Genomic DNA, 14,439 nt, shown 5'->3' with positions numbered 1-14,439 from the left:
AAGTTACAGAAATAGGTAAATGCCTTTCATATGCTTCTCCAGTGGTAACCACTATTCTGAAATTGTTCTATATCATTCTTTGTCATGTTTATTTTATACATAAATCTATAAAAGATACAAACTAGCCATGTGTGGGTGGCATGGGAGGGCCTCTGGAGACTGAAGCAAGAGGATGAGAGTTCAAAGCCAGCCCTGGCAACTCATCAAGGCCCTAAGCAACTCAGTGAGACCCTGTCTCTAAATAAAATATAAAATAGGGCTGGAGATGTGGCTCAGTGGTTCAGTGCCCCTGAGTTCAATCCTTGGTACCAAAAAACCCCCCCAAAAACAAAAAACCAAAACTTTTTTTTTATGTATTTAAAATGTAGGGCTGGAGTTGTAGCTCAATGGTAGAGTGCTTGCATAGCACCTGTGAGGCACTGGTACAATCCTAAGCACTGCATAAAAATAAATGAATAAAATAAAGACATTGTGTCCATCCACAACTAAAAAATTATTTCAAAAATATGTGAATAATGCAGTTTTTTTCATTCAACATTTTTAAAGACATATCCATGTTAATACATGTAGGCCTACTTTATCTACTTTTAATTACTGTTTGGTATTCCATTAGATAAATAGTGCTATGGTGAATATCCCTTGTCTACTGTTTCATTGACCATATTTGTAAGTTTGTCATTAGTGTAAAACTAAAGCTGGAATTGAAGAGTTTTAGCTCTTTGCATATCTTCAGCTTTGCTAGACCTTGTATTGTCACACTCTGAAGTAGCTCTGTTTATTAATTTTGCTATTCTGGGAGAGCTGTACCACTGAGTTATGTCCCTCGCCCTTTTGATTTTTATTTTGAGATAGGGTCTTGCTAAGTTACTGAGGCTCCTGGCTCAGCTTCCCTGTAGCTGGGATTAAGGGTATGTGCCACAGCCCTTGCCAGCTTTACTAATTTAAATGCCCACTAACAGTGTTTTATGGTTTTTGTTTTCCTGCATCTTTATTGACACTTGGTGTCAGCTTTATTAGTCTTTACCAATCTTGTGGGTTGTGGGAATGAAGTTTATTTCCCATTTTTCTTTTGTGTTATCTTGATTATTAACAAGGTTAAAGGATATTAGGGCAAGGGATACTGGTCTATAGTTTTCTTTTGATGACTGTCTGGTTTTGGTATTAATATGTACTGGCCTTATGGGATAAGTTGGTAAGTATTCCCTCCTGTTTTATTTTTTGAATGTATTTGTAAGGATTGTTGTTAATTCTTCTGTAAACATTTGGTAGAATTCATCTGTGATACTCTCTAGTTCTGACCTTTTCTTTGAGGAAAGTTAATTGATTACTTATTCTTTACTTATTATGTGTCTATTCACATTTTTTAAAATTTCTTCTTGAATCAGTTTTGGTGATTTATGCTTTTCTAGAATTTAGTCCATTTTATCTAGGTATCTAATTTGTTACCATGAAATTTTTATTGTATATATATTTCATAGTGGTAACATCCTTTCTTTCATTCCTTATTTAGTAATTAGTCTTCTCTCTTTTTTTTCTTGGTCATTCTAGCTAAAGTTTATTGATTTTGTTGATCTTGTCAAAGAACCAACTTGTACTTTTGTTGATTTTTCTCTGTGGTTGTGTTGGGGCATTCCTTCAACATTCAACTTGGAGAGTTTACAACATTGCCTTAGCTTTCACTTCCTGCTTGTGCAGAATCTAAAGATCAGGAAGAGGTGAGCACTTCAGGACTTCTCAGCTCTTTCCTAAGCATATGCACATGCCATGTGTGTATATGATTCTTGGAGATATTACAGAGTCTTTCAGATTCCCTATGGTCGACACCTCATTCCTAGCTTGTCCTTCAAGGTTTTCGGATACCATCTTTTTTTTTGTCTGTTATTCATTGCTTCAGATACTATAAAGGTGAAACACTTATCCATAATTGTTTTTAACAAACATCTCCCCCCTTCCCGAGGTTTTTGCTCTGATCAAGCTTTGAATGTGTGGTCTTCTAGGGAATCATTGGATCTTTGTGATTCTTTGGGGATGAGGCTTTGAAAGAGATCCAGCTTCTTCTCTCTTTTTGCTCTAGGGGCTGCCAAACTGCTTCAGAAATGCAGGCTCTTATTTTTTAATGCTATTTAAGAGAACATGGAATATGACTAGGTCAAGTTAAAATGCTACAAAGCTCAGTGTTGTTATTGAGCCTTTGATTAATTTCCAGAGTTGTGAAAAAAATTGATTCAAACAGGTTTTTCCAGTTCTTTGAATTGCTTTTATGGAGGAGTGAAGTTTTGGAGGTCTAAACTCTTACCATTTTTTTTTTTTTTAGCATTTATTTTTTAGTTGTAGGTGGACATAATACCTTTATTTTATTTTTACGCAGTGCTGAGGATCGAACCCAGTGGCTCACGCATGTCAGGCGAGCACTCTACCTCTGAGCCACAACCCCAGCCCTAAACTCTTATGTTTTTGTTGATGTCCTTCTCTTTGTATTTTCTTGAAGAAAACTTTTACTTTTAGCAAATTACTATAAAGGTAAGGGGTGTGTGTGTGTGTGTGTGTGTATGTATGTATGTGTGTGTGTGTTTGGAATGATATCCAAGCTAATTTTATCTGCTAGAATCATTTTTATCTTTTACTAAGTAATTCTCAGTACAGAGCCCATATATAGTCCTTTATGTCTCCATTCCTATTTTCAGTATTATTTTCCAGTTTTTGTTGTGCTAGATAGATTAGGATATAGCCCTCTTTTATCACCTTACCATCTCTTCACTATTCTCATGTAATTATTTGTGTAGTTATATGAATATTTTGGTTCTTTAAGTAGTTATATTTAATCAGTTAGGGAATATATTTACACCTCTGACTGATGCCAGCAACTATTTGCAGTATCTCTTTGTTCTCCACATTGTAACTTGAGGATACTGAGGCATGTATCCTTCATTTGTGCTTCTTGCCTGTCTCTTAACTTCTGTTGTCTCTGATCTACTTTAAAAAAATTTTTTTTAGTTGTTGATAGACCTTGATTTTATTTATTTTATACATGGTGCTAAGAATTGAACCCAATGCCTCACACATCCTAGGCAACTACTCTGTCACTAAGCTACAGCCCCAGTCTTTGATAACATTTAATATCTGTTTTGTAACAATAAATTTTTATACTCTTTGTCTATAGGTTGATTTTTTAAAAATCTTTTTATAATAGTCTTGAATTCACAAGAATTTGCAAAAATAGTACAGAGTTATCTTTTATCCAATTATACCTAAAAGATAATTATTATATAACTATAGCACATTGTCAAATGATAACCATAGCAAACTATAAATTTATGTCATTTTTGGAGACTCAGGATTTTTCCCAGCATTATATGAGGATTCCAGTTTGTTTATATCCCCAAGATTTTATTGTTCAATTTTTGATGAAGGCATTTTAGTATGTAGTACTGTCTTTGTTTTAATTTACATTTCTGTGTTGACTAATGATATTGCATAGTTTTATTCATGATCTTATTTGCCAGTTGTATTTTTTTGAGGTGTCAAATCACATTTTTTGTTTGTTTTTTAAAAACTTGGGTTGTTTGTTTTATAGTTGACTTGTACGAATTTTTACATACTCTGAATACAGTTTCCTTATCAAATACATCATTAGCAAATATTTTCTTCTGGTCTGTAACTTTTTCTTTCATTATTTTAATAATGCGTTTTTTAAAGGAAAAGTCTTAAATTTTGATAAAGCCCAGTGTTTTCTTTTATACATGTGTTCAGAAAGATTTTCTCCAGTTCTTCTAAAATTCTTTGTAGCACTCACATTTAGGTCTCTGATCCATTTTTAATCAATTAATTAATTAATTTTAGTTGTAGATGGACACAGTATTTTATTGTTTTTATGTGGTGTTGAGGATCGAACACATGCTAGGCAAGTGCTCCACCACACCTCTGATCCATTTGAGTTAATTTTTGTGCATGTTAATTAGGTGTGTGGGGTAGTTTCTGTATATGGATATTTAATACTCCCAACATTCTTTCTTTCTTTAAATTTTTTTTTTCTTTTTTCGGTACCGGGGATTAAATTTGGATACTTGGCACTGAGCCACATCCCCAACCTTATTTTTTGTATTTTATTCAGAGACAGGGTCTCACTGAGTTGCTTAGTGCCTCACTTTTGCTGAGTTTGGCTTTGAATTCGAGATCCTCTTGCCTCAGCCTCCCAAGCTTCTGGGATTACAGGCATTCACCACTGTGCCTGGCCCTTTTTAAAAAAATATTTTTAGGGCTGAGGTTATAGCTCAGTGATAAAGTGATTGCCTAGCATGTGTGAAGCACTGGCTTCTTTTCTCAGCACCACATTTTAATAAATAAAATACAGGTCCATGGACAACTAAGAGAATATAAAAAAAATTAAAATAATATTTTTAGTTATAGATGGACAGTACCTTTATTTTATTTATTTATTTATATGTGGTGCTAAGGATCAAACTCACTGTCTCACACATGCTAGGCAGTTGCTCTAACACTGAGCTATAAATCCAGCCCAACATTATTTAAACATTACCTGTTCCCCATTACATTGCCTTGGGGAAAATTAGTGGACTGGAATAAAAGAGTTTATTTCTGGATCTTTATATGTATGTCTGTCTTTATACCAGTGCCACACTGTCTTTATTACTGTAAGTTATAGTAAGTTTGATATTTGAAACACTTGTCCTTTTGACTTTTTTTCTTTTTTACTGAGATTATTTGGCACAGTTTAAAATGTGCTTTGCATTTTGTTATGAATTTCAGGATCAACTTGTCAATATCTGTGAAAAAGCTTGCTGAGATTTTGATAGAGATTGCATTAAATTTATAGATGAATTTGGGGGAGAGTTGCCATCCTGACAGTATTGAGTGTTCTGATTCATGAGCATGGAATAGAATGTGTTTCCATTTTTTAGATCTTTAATTTTTCTTGACACATTTTATAGTTTTTAGTATTTAGACTATGTTTCTTATATTTATTTCTAAATACTTTGTTCTTTTTGATGCTACTGTGGATTAAATTGTTTTACTGGGTTGTTCATTGACTCTACTAAACTCCTTCATTGGTTCTAGTAGTTTTTTTGGTAGATTCCTTAGGATTTGAGCCATTTTTAATACCTGAGTATAGGATTTGCTGACCACTTGACCATAGACAGACATCACATGCCTTTATTTGTTTTGAAGACTGTATTAATTATCTATGCACTTAATCACTCTTTATTTGTAACTGCTATGGGGTGCTTTTTAAATCTGTAGAAAAGATTCTGAGGAAACAATTTTATAAAAGATCTGTAATTACTTCATGTAATTGTACAAATTAAGATAATTTGGTCATTTTTTTTTAGGTCCCTCCCAACAAAGTAGACTATGAGTATAGTGAACTGATACTATATCAGAATCAAGTGATGAGAGAGGCAGATCTATTTCAGGAATCTTTGGAACATATAGAAACATATGAGAAACAAATATGTGATAAACTTTTAGTGGAAGAAATTAAGGGTGAGTCAAATTTTTAAATTTTTCTTAATGGCCTCAATTAAAGAAAGGAATAAAAAAATGTATATTTTATTCTGTCCTACACTTAAATAACACTTCCTATGTATTAGGTAATATTCTAAACATTTTATTATTAAGTCATTATTAAATAATTTAATCCTCATATCAGCCATATGATGTCATTGTTGATAGATTTTAGAGATAAGGGGATTAATGAACATGACTCCTTTTAACTACTGAACTCTGCTCCTACTTGCTAATGTATAGCCCTTGAATCATTTAGTTTTATTGTGATTAGTATTAGTGCCAATATAACTATTGAAAAAATGTGATTTAAATGACGTGCTCAAATCACAGTGCTTGGTAAGGTGGGTAGTGTTGAATTTGGGTCTAGATTTCATTTTCTTAAGCAGAATGTTATACTGCCTTCATATCAAATATGTATATCCGTATATAGTAGAATACACTGAGGAAAATAAATGATACTGGGATTATCACTAAAGTATTATTTTCATTATAGACTGATTATGAAAGCATGATCCTTATAAATAGTTTTAACGTTCATCAGTAGATGGTCTAACAGAGGTTTTCAGAAGCTTTGTTATCTGTTCTTCAGCAATACTGTATTAAATAGAATGTCCAACTAAGTTTCATAAAGTTGTAGCACCTCTAAAACCTGCTAAAAACAATGGCTAATAGCTCATACTTTTTTTTTCTATTTCTGTGTTTCGTAGTATGGCATTAATTAAACTACTTTATTTTCTTTAATATTTTAGCATATTTGTGATGAGTATTATTTATTTTGTGATTAATGCTAATACCATTATTGTTGATAGTACTATTTTTCAGACTCTTGGTAAAACATGGATAAATAATTAAATATTATGATCTCTTTCTTATTCCATTATCTGCAGTTGATGGGAGCAAAGAAAAAAAGACATTTTTTTTCTGATATATTTTTGCTGTGTCATGATTAAATCTCAGCATTCACAGGTTGCTGTTCTTTCTCTCTCCTATAACATCAATAGGGAATGTATAAAAAGTAAATATGATATGGTGAGATCATTTATAGTTTTAAAACTTCTGCAAATTGTTGCATAACCACATTCATCCATATATTAGGATAATTTGGGAGACGATAATCTGGAATATATAGCTAGTTTTCTGTATGACTTACACAGGCAGGTTATGTTATTAATTTTTATTTTTCAGTGTTGTTTGAAATTGATTGGGAATGGAAACTGTTGGGGACAGGAATTTGAGGTGTATTCATTTTTAAGAATCTTTCTTTCATCTTGGATTAGGTATGCTTTGCATTTCCCAAATCCACATCCAATTTTTGTGACTTAGTAAAAAGATTTGAATCTTAGAGGTGACTTGCATATGGACTTGGCTTATGTGGTTTGTTGCTATGAAGTGTGTAGTGTTATAATTTTACTAAGTTAACATTTCCAATTTTAGTGACCTAGAAAGGAAACTAAGAATTGAATGGAGAATTGTTTAATATATTAACTGAGCAGGAAAGATACATTTAAATCTTGCATTGTGAAGGTAGACATATTTCATGAGAATTATTTGCCAACCTAATTTTGCTGTTAGAGGATCTTTATTTAAAGCACATATAAAAACGTGTGTGATGCAAAGATTTTTTTAACTAATTTAATATCCAACAAGTATGTTTAGGGAGTAGGAGGAGTCAAAAGCTAATGTTAGTATGGTAGAATGTGTAAACGAAGGTTTATTTTTGAAGGCAAGCTGTGAATTCATCTGTGTGTTGTTAATATAAACTGTAACATGCTTCAAGGATGGGTTTGTAGAGTTCTATCTTTCATAAACATCTATTCACTAATAGTGAATGCTTAGAAAATGGCATCAGAAAAGTTTAAACATTAAAGTTTAAGTAAAATGAATGTGACTTTTAATTTTAGGGGAAATTCTGTTGAAATTGGGAAGATTAAAAGATGCTAGTGAAGTATTCAAAAACTTGATCGACCGGAATGCTGAAAACTGGTATTATTATGAAGGTTTGGAAAAAGCTCTACAACCTAGTATGTAATGATTTTTCTCTTCTACCATTTCTTAACTAGTGTTTGAAGTATAAGATGTAAAGGACAAATTATTTCAACATCAGCATTGTTTTTCCATTTGTTAAAATTATAGGTTAAATGTGGAGGTAAAAACTAACTCGAATATTTACACTTAAATGATAATGCTTATAGATAATTTTAGGTTCCCTTTAAAATCTTACTAATTAGGGTTGGGGTTGTGGCTCAGTAGCAGAGTGCTTGCCTCGCACATACAAGGCACTGGGCTTGATCCACAGCACCACATAAAAAAAATAAAGATATTGGGTCCATATATAACTAAAAAATATCTTTTAAAAAAATCTTACTAATTAATACTAACTAGATGGATGGAAAAGAAAATGGGCATTCTCTTTCTGGGAAAAGTCATAATTACTTAAAATCATTAGAGGTTTGTTACCCTCCACTTTTAAATTTGAGAAGTGGGCCAAAGAAATCTTGCTGAGAGTATGAAATGTATTTTCCTAGCTGAGTGCAGTGGTACATGCCTGCAATCCCAGTGACTCTGGAGACTGAAGCAGGAGGTTCACAAGTTTGATGTTAGCTTCAGCAGCTTAGCCCCTGTATCAACATAAAAAGGCTGGAAATGTAGGGCAGTATTAAAACTTTCCTGGGTTCAATCACCAGTACCGTGCCCGCCCAATAAAGGTTATTGGGTAATTTTTTTTAAAAAGTAGTTGTCACATTTATTCCTAATCTAGAGAATAATAAGCCATATTTTAAAGAATTTTTATTCTCCACTATTCCTGATATAACAAGTCTTATAAATGTAGTTAAATTAAGACAATGAGACCATTTGAATTTCAAGGACACAATACCTTTATTTTATTTATTTATTTTTATGTGGTGCTGAGGATCAAACCCAGGGCCTCGCACATGCTAGGAGAGCGCTGTACCGCTGAGCCACAACTTCAGCCCCAGCAATTCCTATTTCTAAAATTATATTTGCTTATAGATAAATACATGTCTGAAATAATTATGAAACTTTATTTCCTTTAATAGTTGTTTTTAGAGAAGTTGCTAGAATTGAAATATTATTAGATCCATAATCTGGAAAAAAACCAAGGTAAAAGTTATGTCTGAAGGTTAGAAATATGAAATTCCTGTGGTTTTTCTTTTAACTACTAGTTCCTGACACTGTAATTTAATGAAAAAATATTTAAATGCAGTAAAATAAATGCACATGTTTCTATATCAAGATCTTTGGTTACTATAAAATGTATTGATTACAAAACTAATTGCACTACTTCATCTTTTTAAGTTCCTTAGGACCTTTTTTCCTCATGGTAAGGTCTGGAGCTCCAACTTGTGACTTCAAATAGGGCATTGAAATGGTCTCATTGTCTTTTTTTTTTTTTAATATTTATTTCTTTAGTTTTTAGGTGGATACAGTATCTTTATTTCACATTTATGTGGTGCTGAGAATTGAACCCAGTGCCTCACGCATGCTAGGCGAGCACACTACCACTTGAGCCACATCCCCAGCCCAAATATGTCTTAGCCAAACTTTTTTTTTTTTTTTTGTGGTGGTGCTGGGAATTGAACCCAGGGTCTTGTGTAGCTGCTGGGCAAGCACTCTACCAACTGAGCTACATCCTTAGCGTTATTGTCTTAATTTAACTACGTTTATAAGACTTGTTTTATCAGGAAAATGGAGAAATTTGTTTTAAAATACAGCTTATTATTCTCTAAATTAGGAATAAATATGACAACTACTTTAAAGAAATACCCAATAACCTTTATTGTGAGTTTTAGTGTGAGGATCCTTCATATTTTGTGAAATCTCCAAATTGTTAATAGAACGTGAAAAATTAGTTTTCAGTTATTCTACTTTTAAAAATTCAACCATAATCGAGCTCCAAAGCAAATTACTGAGGGAAGGAATGAGTCTACACAAAGTCAAATATTATCTCTCAAAGTGAGGTGTTTTTCTTTTTCTTTTTTTAAAATTTGAACTCATGGGCACTGGACCACTGAGCCACATCCCCATCCCTGTTTTGTATTTTATTTAGAGACAGGGTCTCACTGAGTTGCTTAGCACCTTACTTTCGCTGGGGCTGGTTTTGAACTTGAGATCCTCTTGCCTCAGTCTCCTGAGCTTTTGGGATTACAGGCATGTGGTACCATGACCAGCAAGATGTTTTTCTTGATATTAAACACTGCCTTTACTGTGAAAATACTTATTTGCTAGCACAAGGTTTATTCTTACATTTCTGTGGTCTGGATTAAAATCTTAGGTTTAAAAGAGGTTTGTTTGCTTTTTCTTAAGATTCTGTAAGTTGTCTTATTGCTTGTATAAAATAATCTCCCTTTGTAAATTATGCAAGGTATTGTTTTAAGATAATGAGAGATACTTAGGTCTTACTCTGGATATTGCTGTTACACAATAATACATAGTTGACATAGATCTTCTATGTGGTACTAGAAAATTAGATGATTCTTTGAAAGGAATACAGTTTCTCTAAGAAGTATGTTTTATATCAGGGAGAAATAGTTGCCACTTTTCTGGATAATGGGTTCTTTATAATGGAGTTTCATTGAAGATTTTAAGTGTCAAAGCAACCGTGGAAATTTACTCATCTTTTAAACTATAAACATTCATGACTATGATCCTAAAAATTTTGTTTTTTTAAGCCTAATCAAACTAGTCAGTTACTTTTAGGGAGATGTATTTAGTCTTCATAGGTTTAGAGTGTTTGCCTAAGATATATTTTAAAGGATGTGTTATAAAAGCTTTCTTTTTTTTTTCAAAGAGAGAGAGAGAGGGAATTTTTTTAATATTTATATTTTAGTTTTCGATGGACACAACATATTTATTTTATTTTTATGTGGTGCTGAGGATCGAACCCAGCGCCCCACGCATGCCAGGCGAGCGCGTTACCGCTTGAGCCATATCCCTAGCCCTAAAAGCTTTCTTTTTATGGATTAGATGCTAAGGAATATAAGAACAGTACAACTTATCTTTGTATGATTTGAATGTATGTGATTTGAAGTAGATGTAGGCTAATGTGTTGTGATGAAACAAGTGTTGGTTTTCTCCAGAGATTGAGTTTAAAATGGTGATTTACTGATTATAGTGTTTCAGCACCAAAGAATTTTAAATATCATTCTTGACAAAATTGAGAGCAGGTGTAATATTGATAACATACTTTTATAACATTATTTTAAAAGTTTGTTAGGTATTTTATTGTAGGTAAGAGTTATGTTGAAATAAATCTCATACATATTTACTTATAGGCACTTGGGAAGAAAGGCTTCAGATTTATGAAGAAATTAGTAAACAACACCCCAGAGCAATATCACCTAGAAGATTACCTTTGAATCTCATCCCAGGTAATATTAGGATATCTTTTGTAACACTAATAATTATTTGTCAAAAATTACTAAACACCATTCATTTTTTAAAAAACTTTTTTCTGATATACAATTTATGTCTGTACCAATCTCGTGAGTGGGAATAATCGGTTATGAATTTTATTATGCATATGTTAATAAGAATGCTATACTTTAGTGTGTAGCTACATGTTTTAAGTATCTGAAGTTATCTATACAAAACTGTTTGTTTTTAACCTTTATTTTATTTATTTATTTTTATGTGGTGCTGAGGCTTGAACCCAGCGCCTCGCACATGCTAGGCGTGTGCTTTACTGCTGAGCCACAACTCCAGCCCCCAAAACTGTTTTTCTTATGTGACTTAATAAAACACCATGATATTCTCTAGAATTGATGACAGATTATGTGATATTATGGTTTAACTGGTAAAATTTTGAAGTTTTCTAATAAGCATATATTCAAAGAAAGAATTGTAAGCTCTTTGTGCCCACCAGTGTTTATGAGAATATTACCGTTCTTTTGAAGATTTCTCTTTTCAGAGTTAACCATTTTCCTGAATTTTGCTTGTTACCATGACTTTGAAAATTATCATGTTATTTATAGGGTTCCATGTATTTTATATCCTTAAAAACAAGAATGTTGTACTTTATGTGAATTGATTTCTCATTTTATGTGAGTTGGAGTACTAAGATATGTAGTCTATGACTTGCTTTTATCACACAATAGTATATATTCATGATCTTGAACAGAAATATTGCATGTAGTTGGGCTTGCATTTACTTTTGGGCTGTATGGGAGGTAGAGGGTATATTAGCTCATCTTTGTTGATGATTTTATTTAATGGATTGTGCTTTTGTTAAAGTCTTTGTTTTTATGTAAGCACTTTAGTTAATGAATTATGGAGACTTTTGGCTTTTTGATTTTTGGTATAAATCAAACTCTAGAAAGATAATACAACTTTAAAAAAAATCACTGTTTTGGGGTACTGGTAGTAGGTAGAGTATATTTTCTAATGAATTATCATTTATAGTAGATTCATTTGTTTAATTGGGTTATAATTTTATTTTTATCAAAAGATTCATGAAAATTAATTTTTTTGTCTACTCAATTGGAAAGTATCTAAAATACCTCTTAGAAACATATTGAATTAGATAGGAAATAGGACTTATTAAAAAAAATCATTTTCCACTAGTGCATTTTCACAGATGATGAATAGTACTCAAATTGTCCCCCTTTTTGTATTTTGGTTTTGTAGAATACTGAAAGCAGATTTTCCTAGGAACATTGAGTCTAAGTGGATGTTGGTAGCCCTGGGGAGGTTACTAATGTGCTGGGATATTCTTCAGCTTAAGTTTGGGCAATTCTGAATCAAGCTCAGCAGTCAGGTTTCTGTAGGACTGCTCCGAACTTTTAAGTACATTCATGTGAATTTCTGAGATGGGAATATACTATGCAGATAGAAGCATTTTCTTAATTTTTTCATGGAAGTTGCTTAGGCTCACATTTCTATATCTTGTCCTTCTTTTCCCTTTCCTCTACCTTTTTAAAAAATAACTTTTTGAAATATGATTCAGATGCCACACAATTTACCTTTTCAGAATGTGTAACTTATTGTTTTCGTATATTCATAAGATGGTACAATCATCATCACTATGTGGTTTCAGAAGTTTTCATCACAGCAAAAGAAGCCACTTACCCATTAAAAGTTATAGTCATCCCCCCTCACTCTCTGGCAATAACTAATGTACTTTCTGTACCTGTGGATTTTTCTGTTTTTGACATTCCATGTAAATGGAATCATACCATATGTGGCCTTTTGAATCTGGCTTCTCCTGTTATTATTCTTAATATTCTTTTAGTCAGGAACTTTAAAATACATTCATGTGCCTCTTAAGAAAAAAAAAAAACAACCCTTTATTTAGCTCTAAGTTTATAAGGAAGACTTCTTTGTTTTATTTTTCCTATTTGAAACATGGGGCTTCAAATTTACACTGTGAAGATTTATTTCCTCTTCAGAGAAGTTTGTTAAGAGCTCTCAGTAAATGGCAGTACATTGTAGGAAGTATATTTTTATTCAAAGATCCTGGAACCAACTATTAATTATAAAGTGCTGTTTCTCTTTGAAATATTAGAAGTATATTTTATAAGATTTAGGGTTTAGTTAAGAGAAATGATGGCATCACTTTCAGCATGAATATCACTATGAGGTTCTGAAAATATACATATTTACAAAGCTCTGGTAAATCTACATATATATGTATAAATAGATATATAGATGTAGGTATAATTACACAAATGTATAATTATATCTGCCAAAACTGGGTATTTCGTGAATTTTTTTGCCCATTTAACAATTTTTTTTTCAGTTTTTTAAAAATTTGTTTTAATTAGTTACATATGACAGTAGTAATATTTTTATGTATAGTAATAAAGGCATTTTGACATTATCAAAGGTAGCAAGAAGCAGTAAGATTTTTTTCAAAAACATTTGGAACTTGAGAACACAAGATTAATTGTTTTTGTTTATTTGTTTTTTTGAGATTGGCTCTAGTTTTGTTGCCTAGACTGGAGTCGATCTCCTAGGTTTAGTGATTATCTCATATCAGCTTCTCTAGCTGGAACTATAAGTGCATACCACCATGCCTGGTTAAGGTGAAAGTTTTGATTAGGGCTTTCCACAGTAAACATAGCAGAAATCCTGGGAAATTCTTCTATACTTGCCAGTATTAAATTCTGTGAAAATAATATAGGGATAAAGCCACTTTTCAAAATAGCTAGTTTAATTCATCTTGTTCTATTATTCTTCAGTGACTGAGGGGTAGAGAGAGGGAAGGTAATGATCTAGAGTTTGAAACAGAATATTCATTAAATTTTGCTCCATTGTTTAGAATAAATTTCCAGTGAATCACACAGCCTGATCTTGCTGTCTGTGCTAACTATTTGGGCAATGGTTTTGGGGGCATCAATTTTTATGTGGGTCTATGCTACAAATCTAGAGAATTAAACATAGTACCTGTGTAGTCAGATAAACTGTTGTGCGAACTGTAATGATATACAGGCATGTAATGGTTAATGATCTGTTCTCCCTAAAGTAAAACTATGGAGGTACTAAAGAATTATTACAGAATAACTAGGAAGAAAGGAGATAATTTGTTTTAGGGGAAAGCTTTTTTTTTTTTTTTGTACAAAAAGAAAAAAAGACATTTTGCAGAAAAGAAACTGAAGATTTTAGTGAACAAATTATTTGTTCATAATACACAAAATAAGGAGAGAAGAACATTCTCTAAGCTATAGCATTTCGTACTATTTGTCATAATATTAACTTTGTCTTTGTACCAGAGGAGGTGTTGGAAGGATTTGATCTCTGAAACTACTCTTGGTTTTTAAGAAAGTAATGATGTAGATTTAGCTTAGGGCAAAGGTTTGTATTTTCTTGATATTTTGTGGTCTTTAAAAGACTAGTATTTTGTGAATGAGCTAACTAGAGTAGAAGTTATCTGAAAATAATCTTTATAATAGAATT

The 14,439-nt window shown here is 32.2% G+C and overlaps 1 protein-coding gene across 3 annotated transcripts in view; it reads left to right on the top strand.

Annotated features, from left to right (window-relative positions):
• The window catches only part of Naa16 (N-alpha-acetyltransferase 16, NatA auxiliary subunit), a 56,892-nt gene that overhangs the window by 12,594 nt on the left and 29,859 nt on the right, over positions 1–14,439 (top strand). For all 3 annotated transcript variants that reach the window (XR_006853842.2, XM_058582606.1, XM_046454188.1), the window contains 3 exons: positions 5,349–5,502; positions 7,428–7,547; positions 10,821–10,916. Coding sequence is in view for 2 of the 3 variants with exons in the window: in XM_058582606.1 (XP_058438589.1) it covers positions 5,349–5,502; positions 7,428–7,547; positions 10,821–10,916 (370 nt within the window). In the remaining variant the exon portion in view is untranslated. The remainder of the gene's footprint in view (positions 1–5,348; positions 5,503–7,427; positions 7,548–10,820; positions 10,917–14,439) is intronic.

Source organism: Marmota monax, unplaced genomic scaffold (genome assembly GCF_021218885.2).
Source record: "Marmota monax isolate L192 unplaced genomic scaffold, Marmota_monax_Labrador192_F-V1.1 WCK01_AAM20220418_F8-fsc00011, whole genome shotgun sequence".
NCBI classification, from domain to species: domain Eukaryota; kingdom Metazoa; phylum Chordata; class Mammalia; order Rodentia; family Sciuridae; genus Marmota; species Marmota monax.
This window is presented reverse-complemented; position numbering and strand designations above follow the sequence as displayed.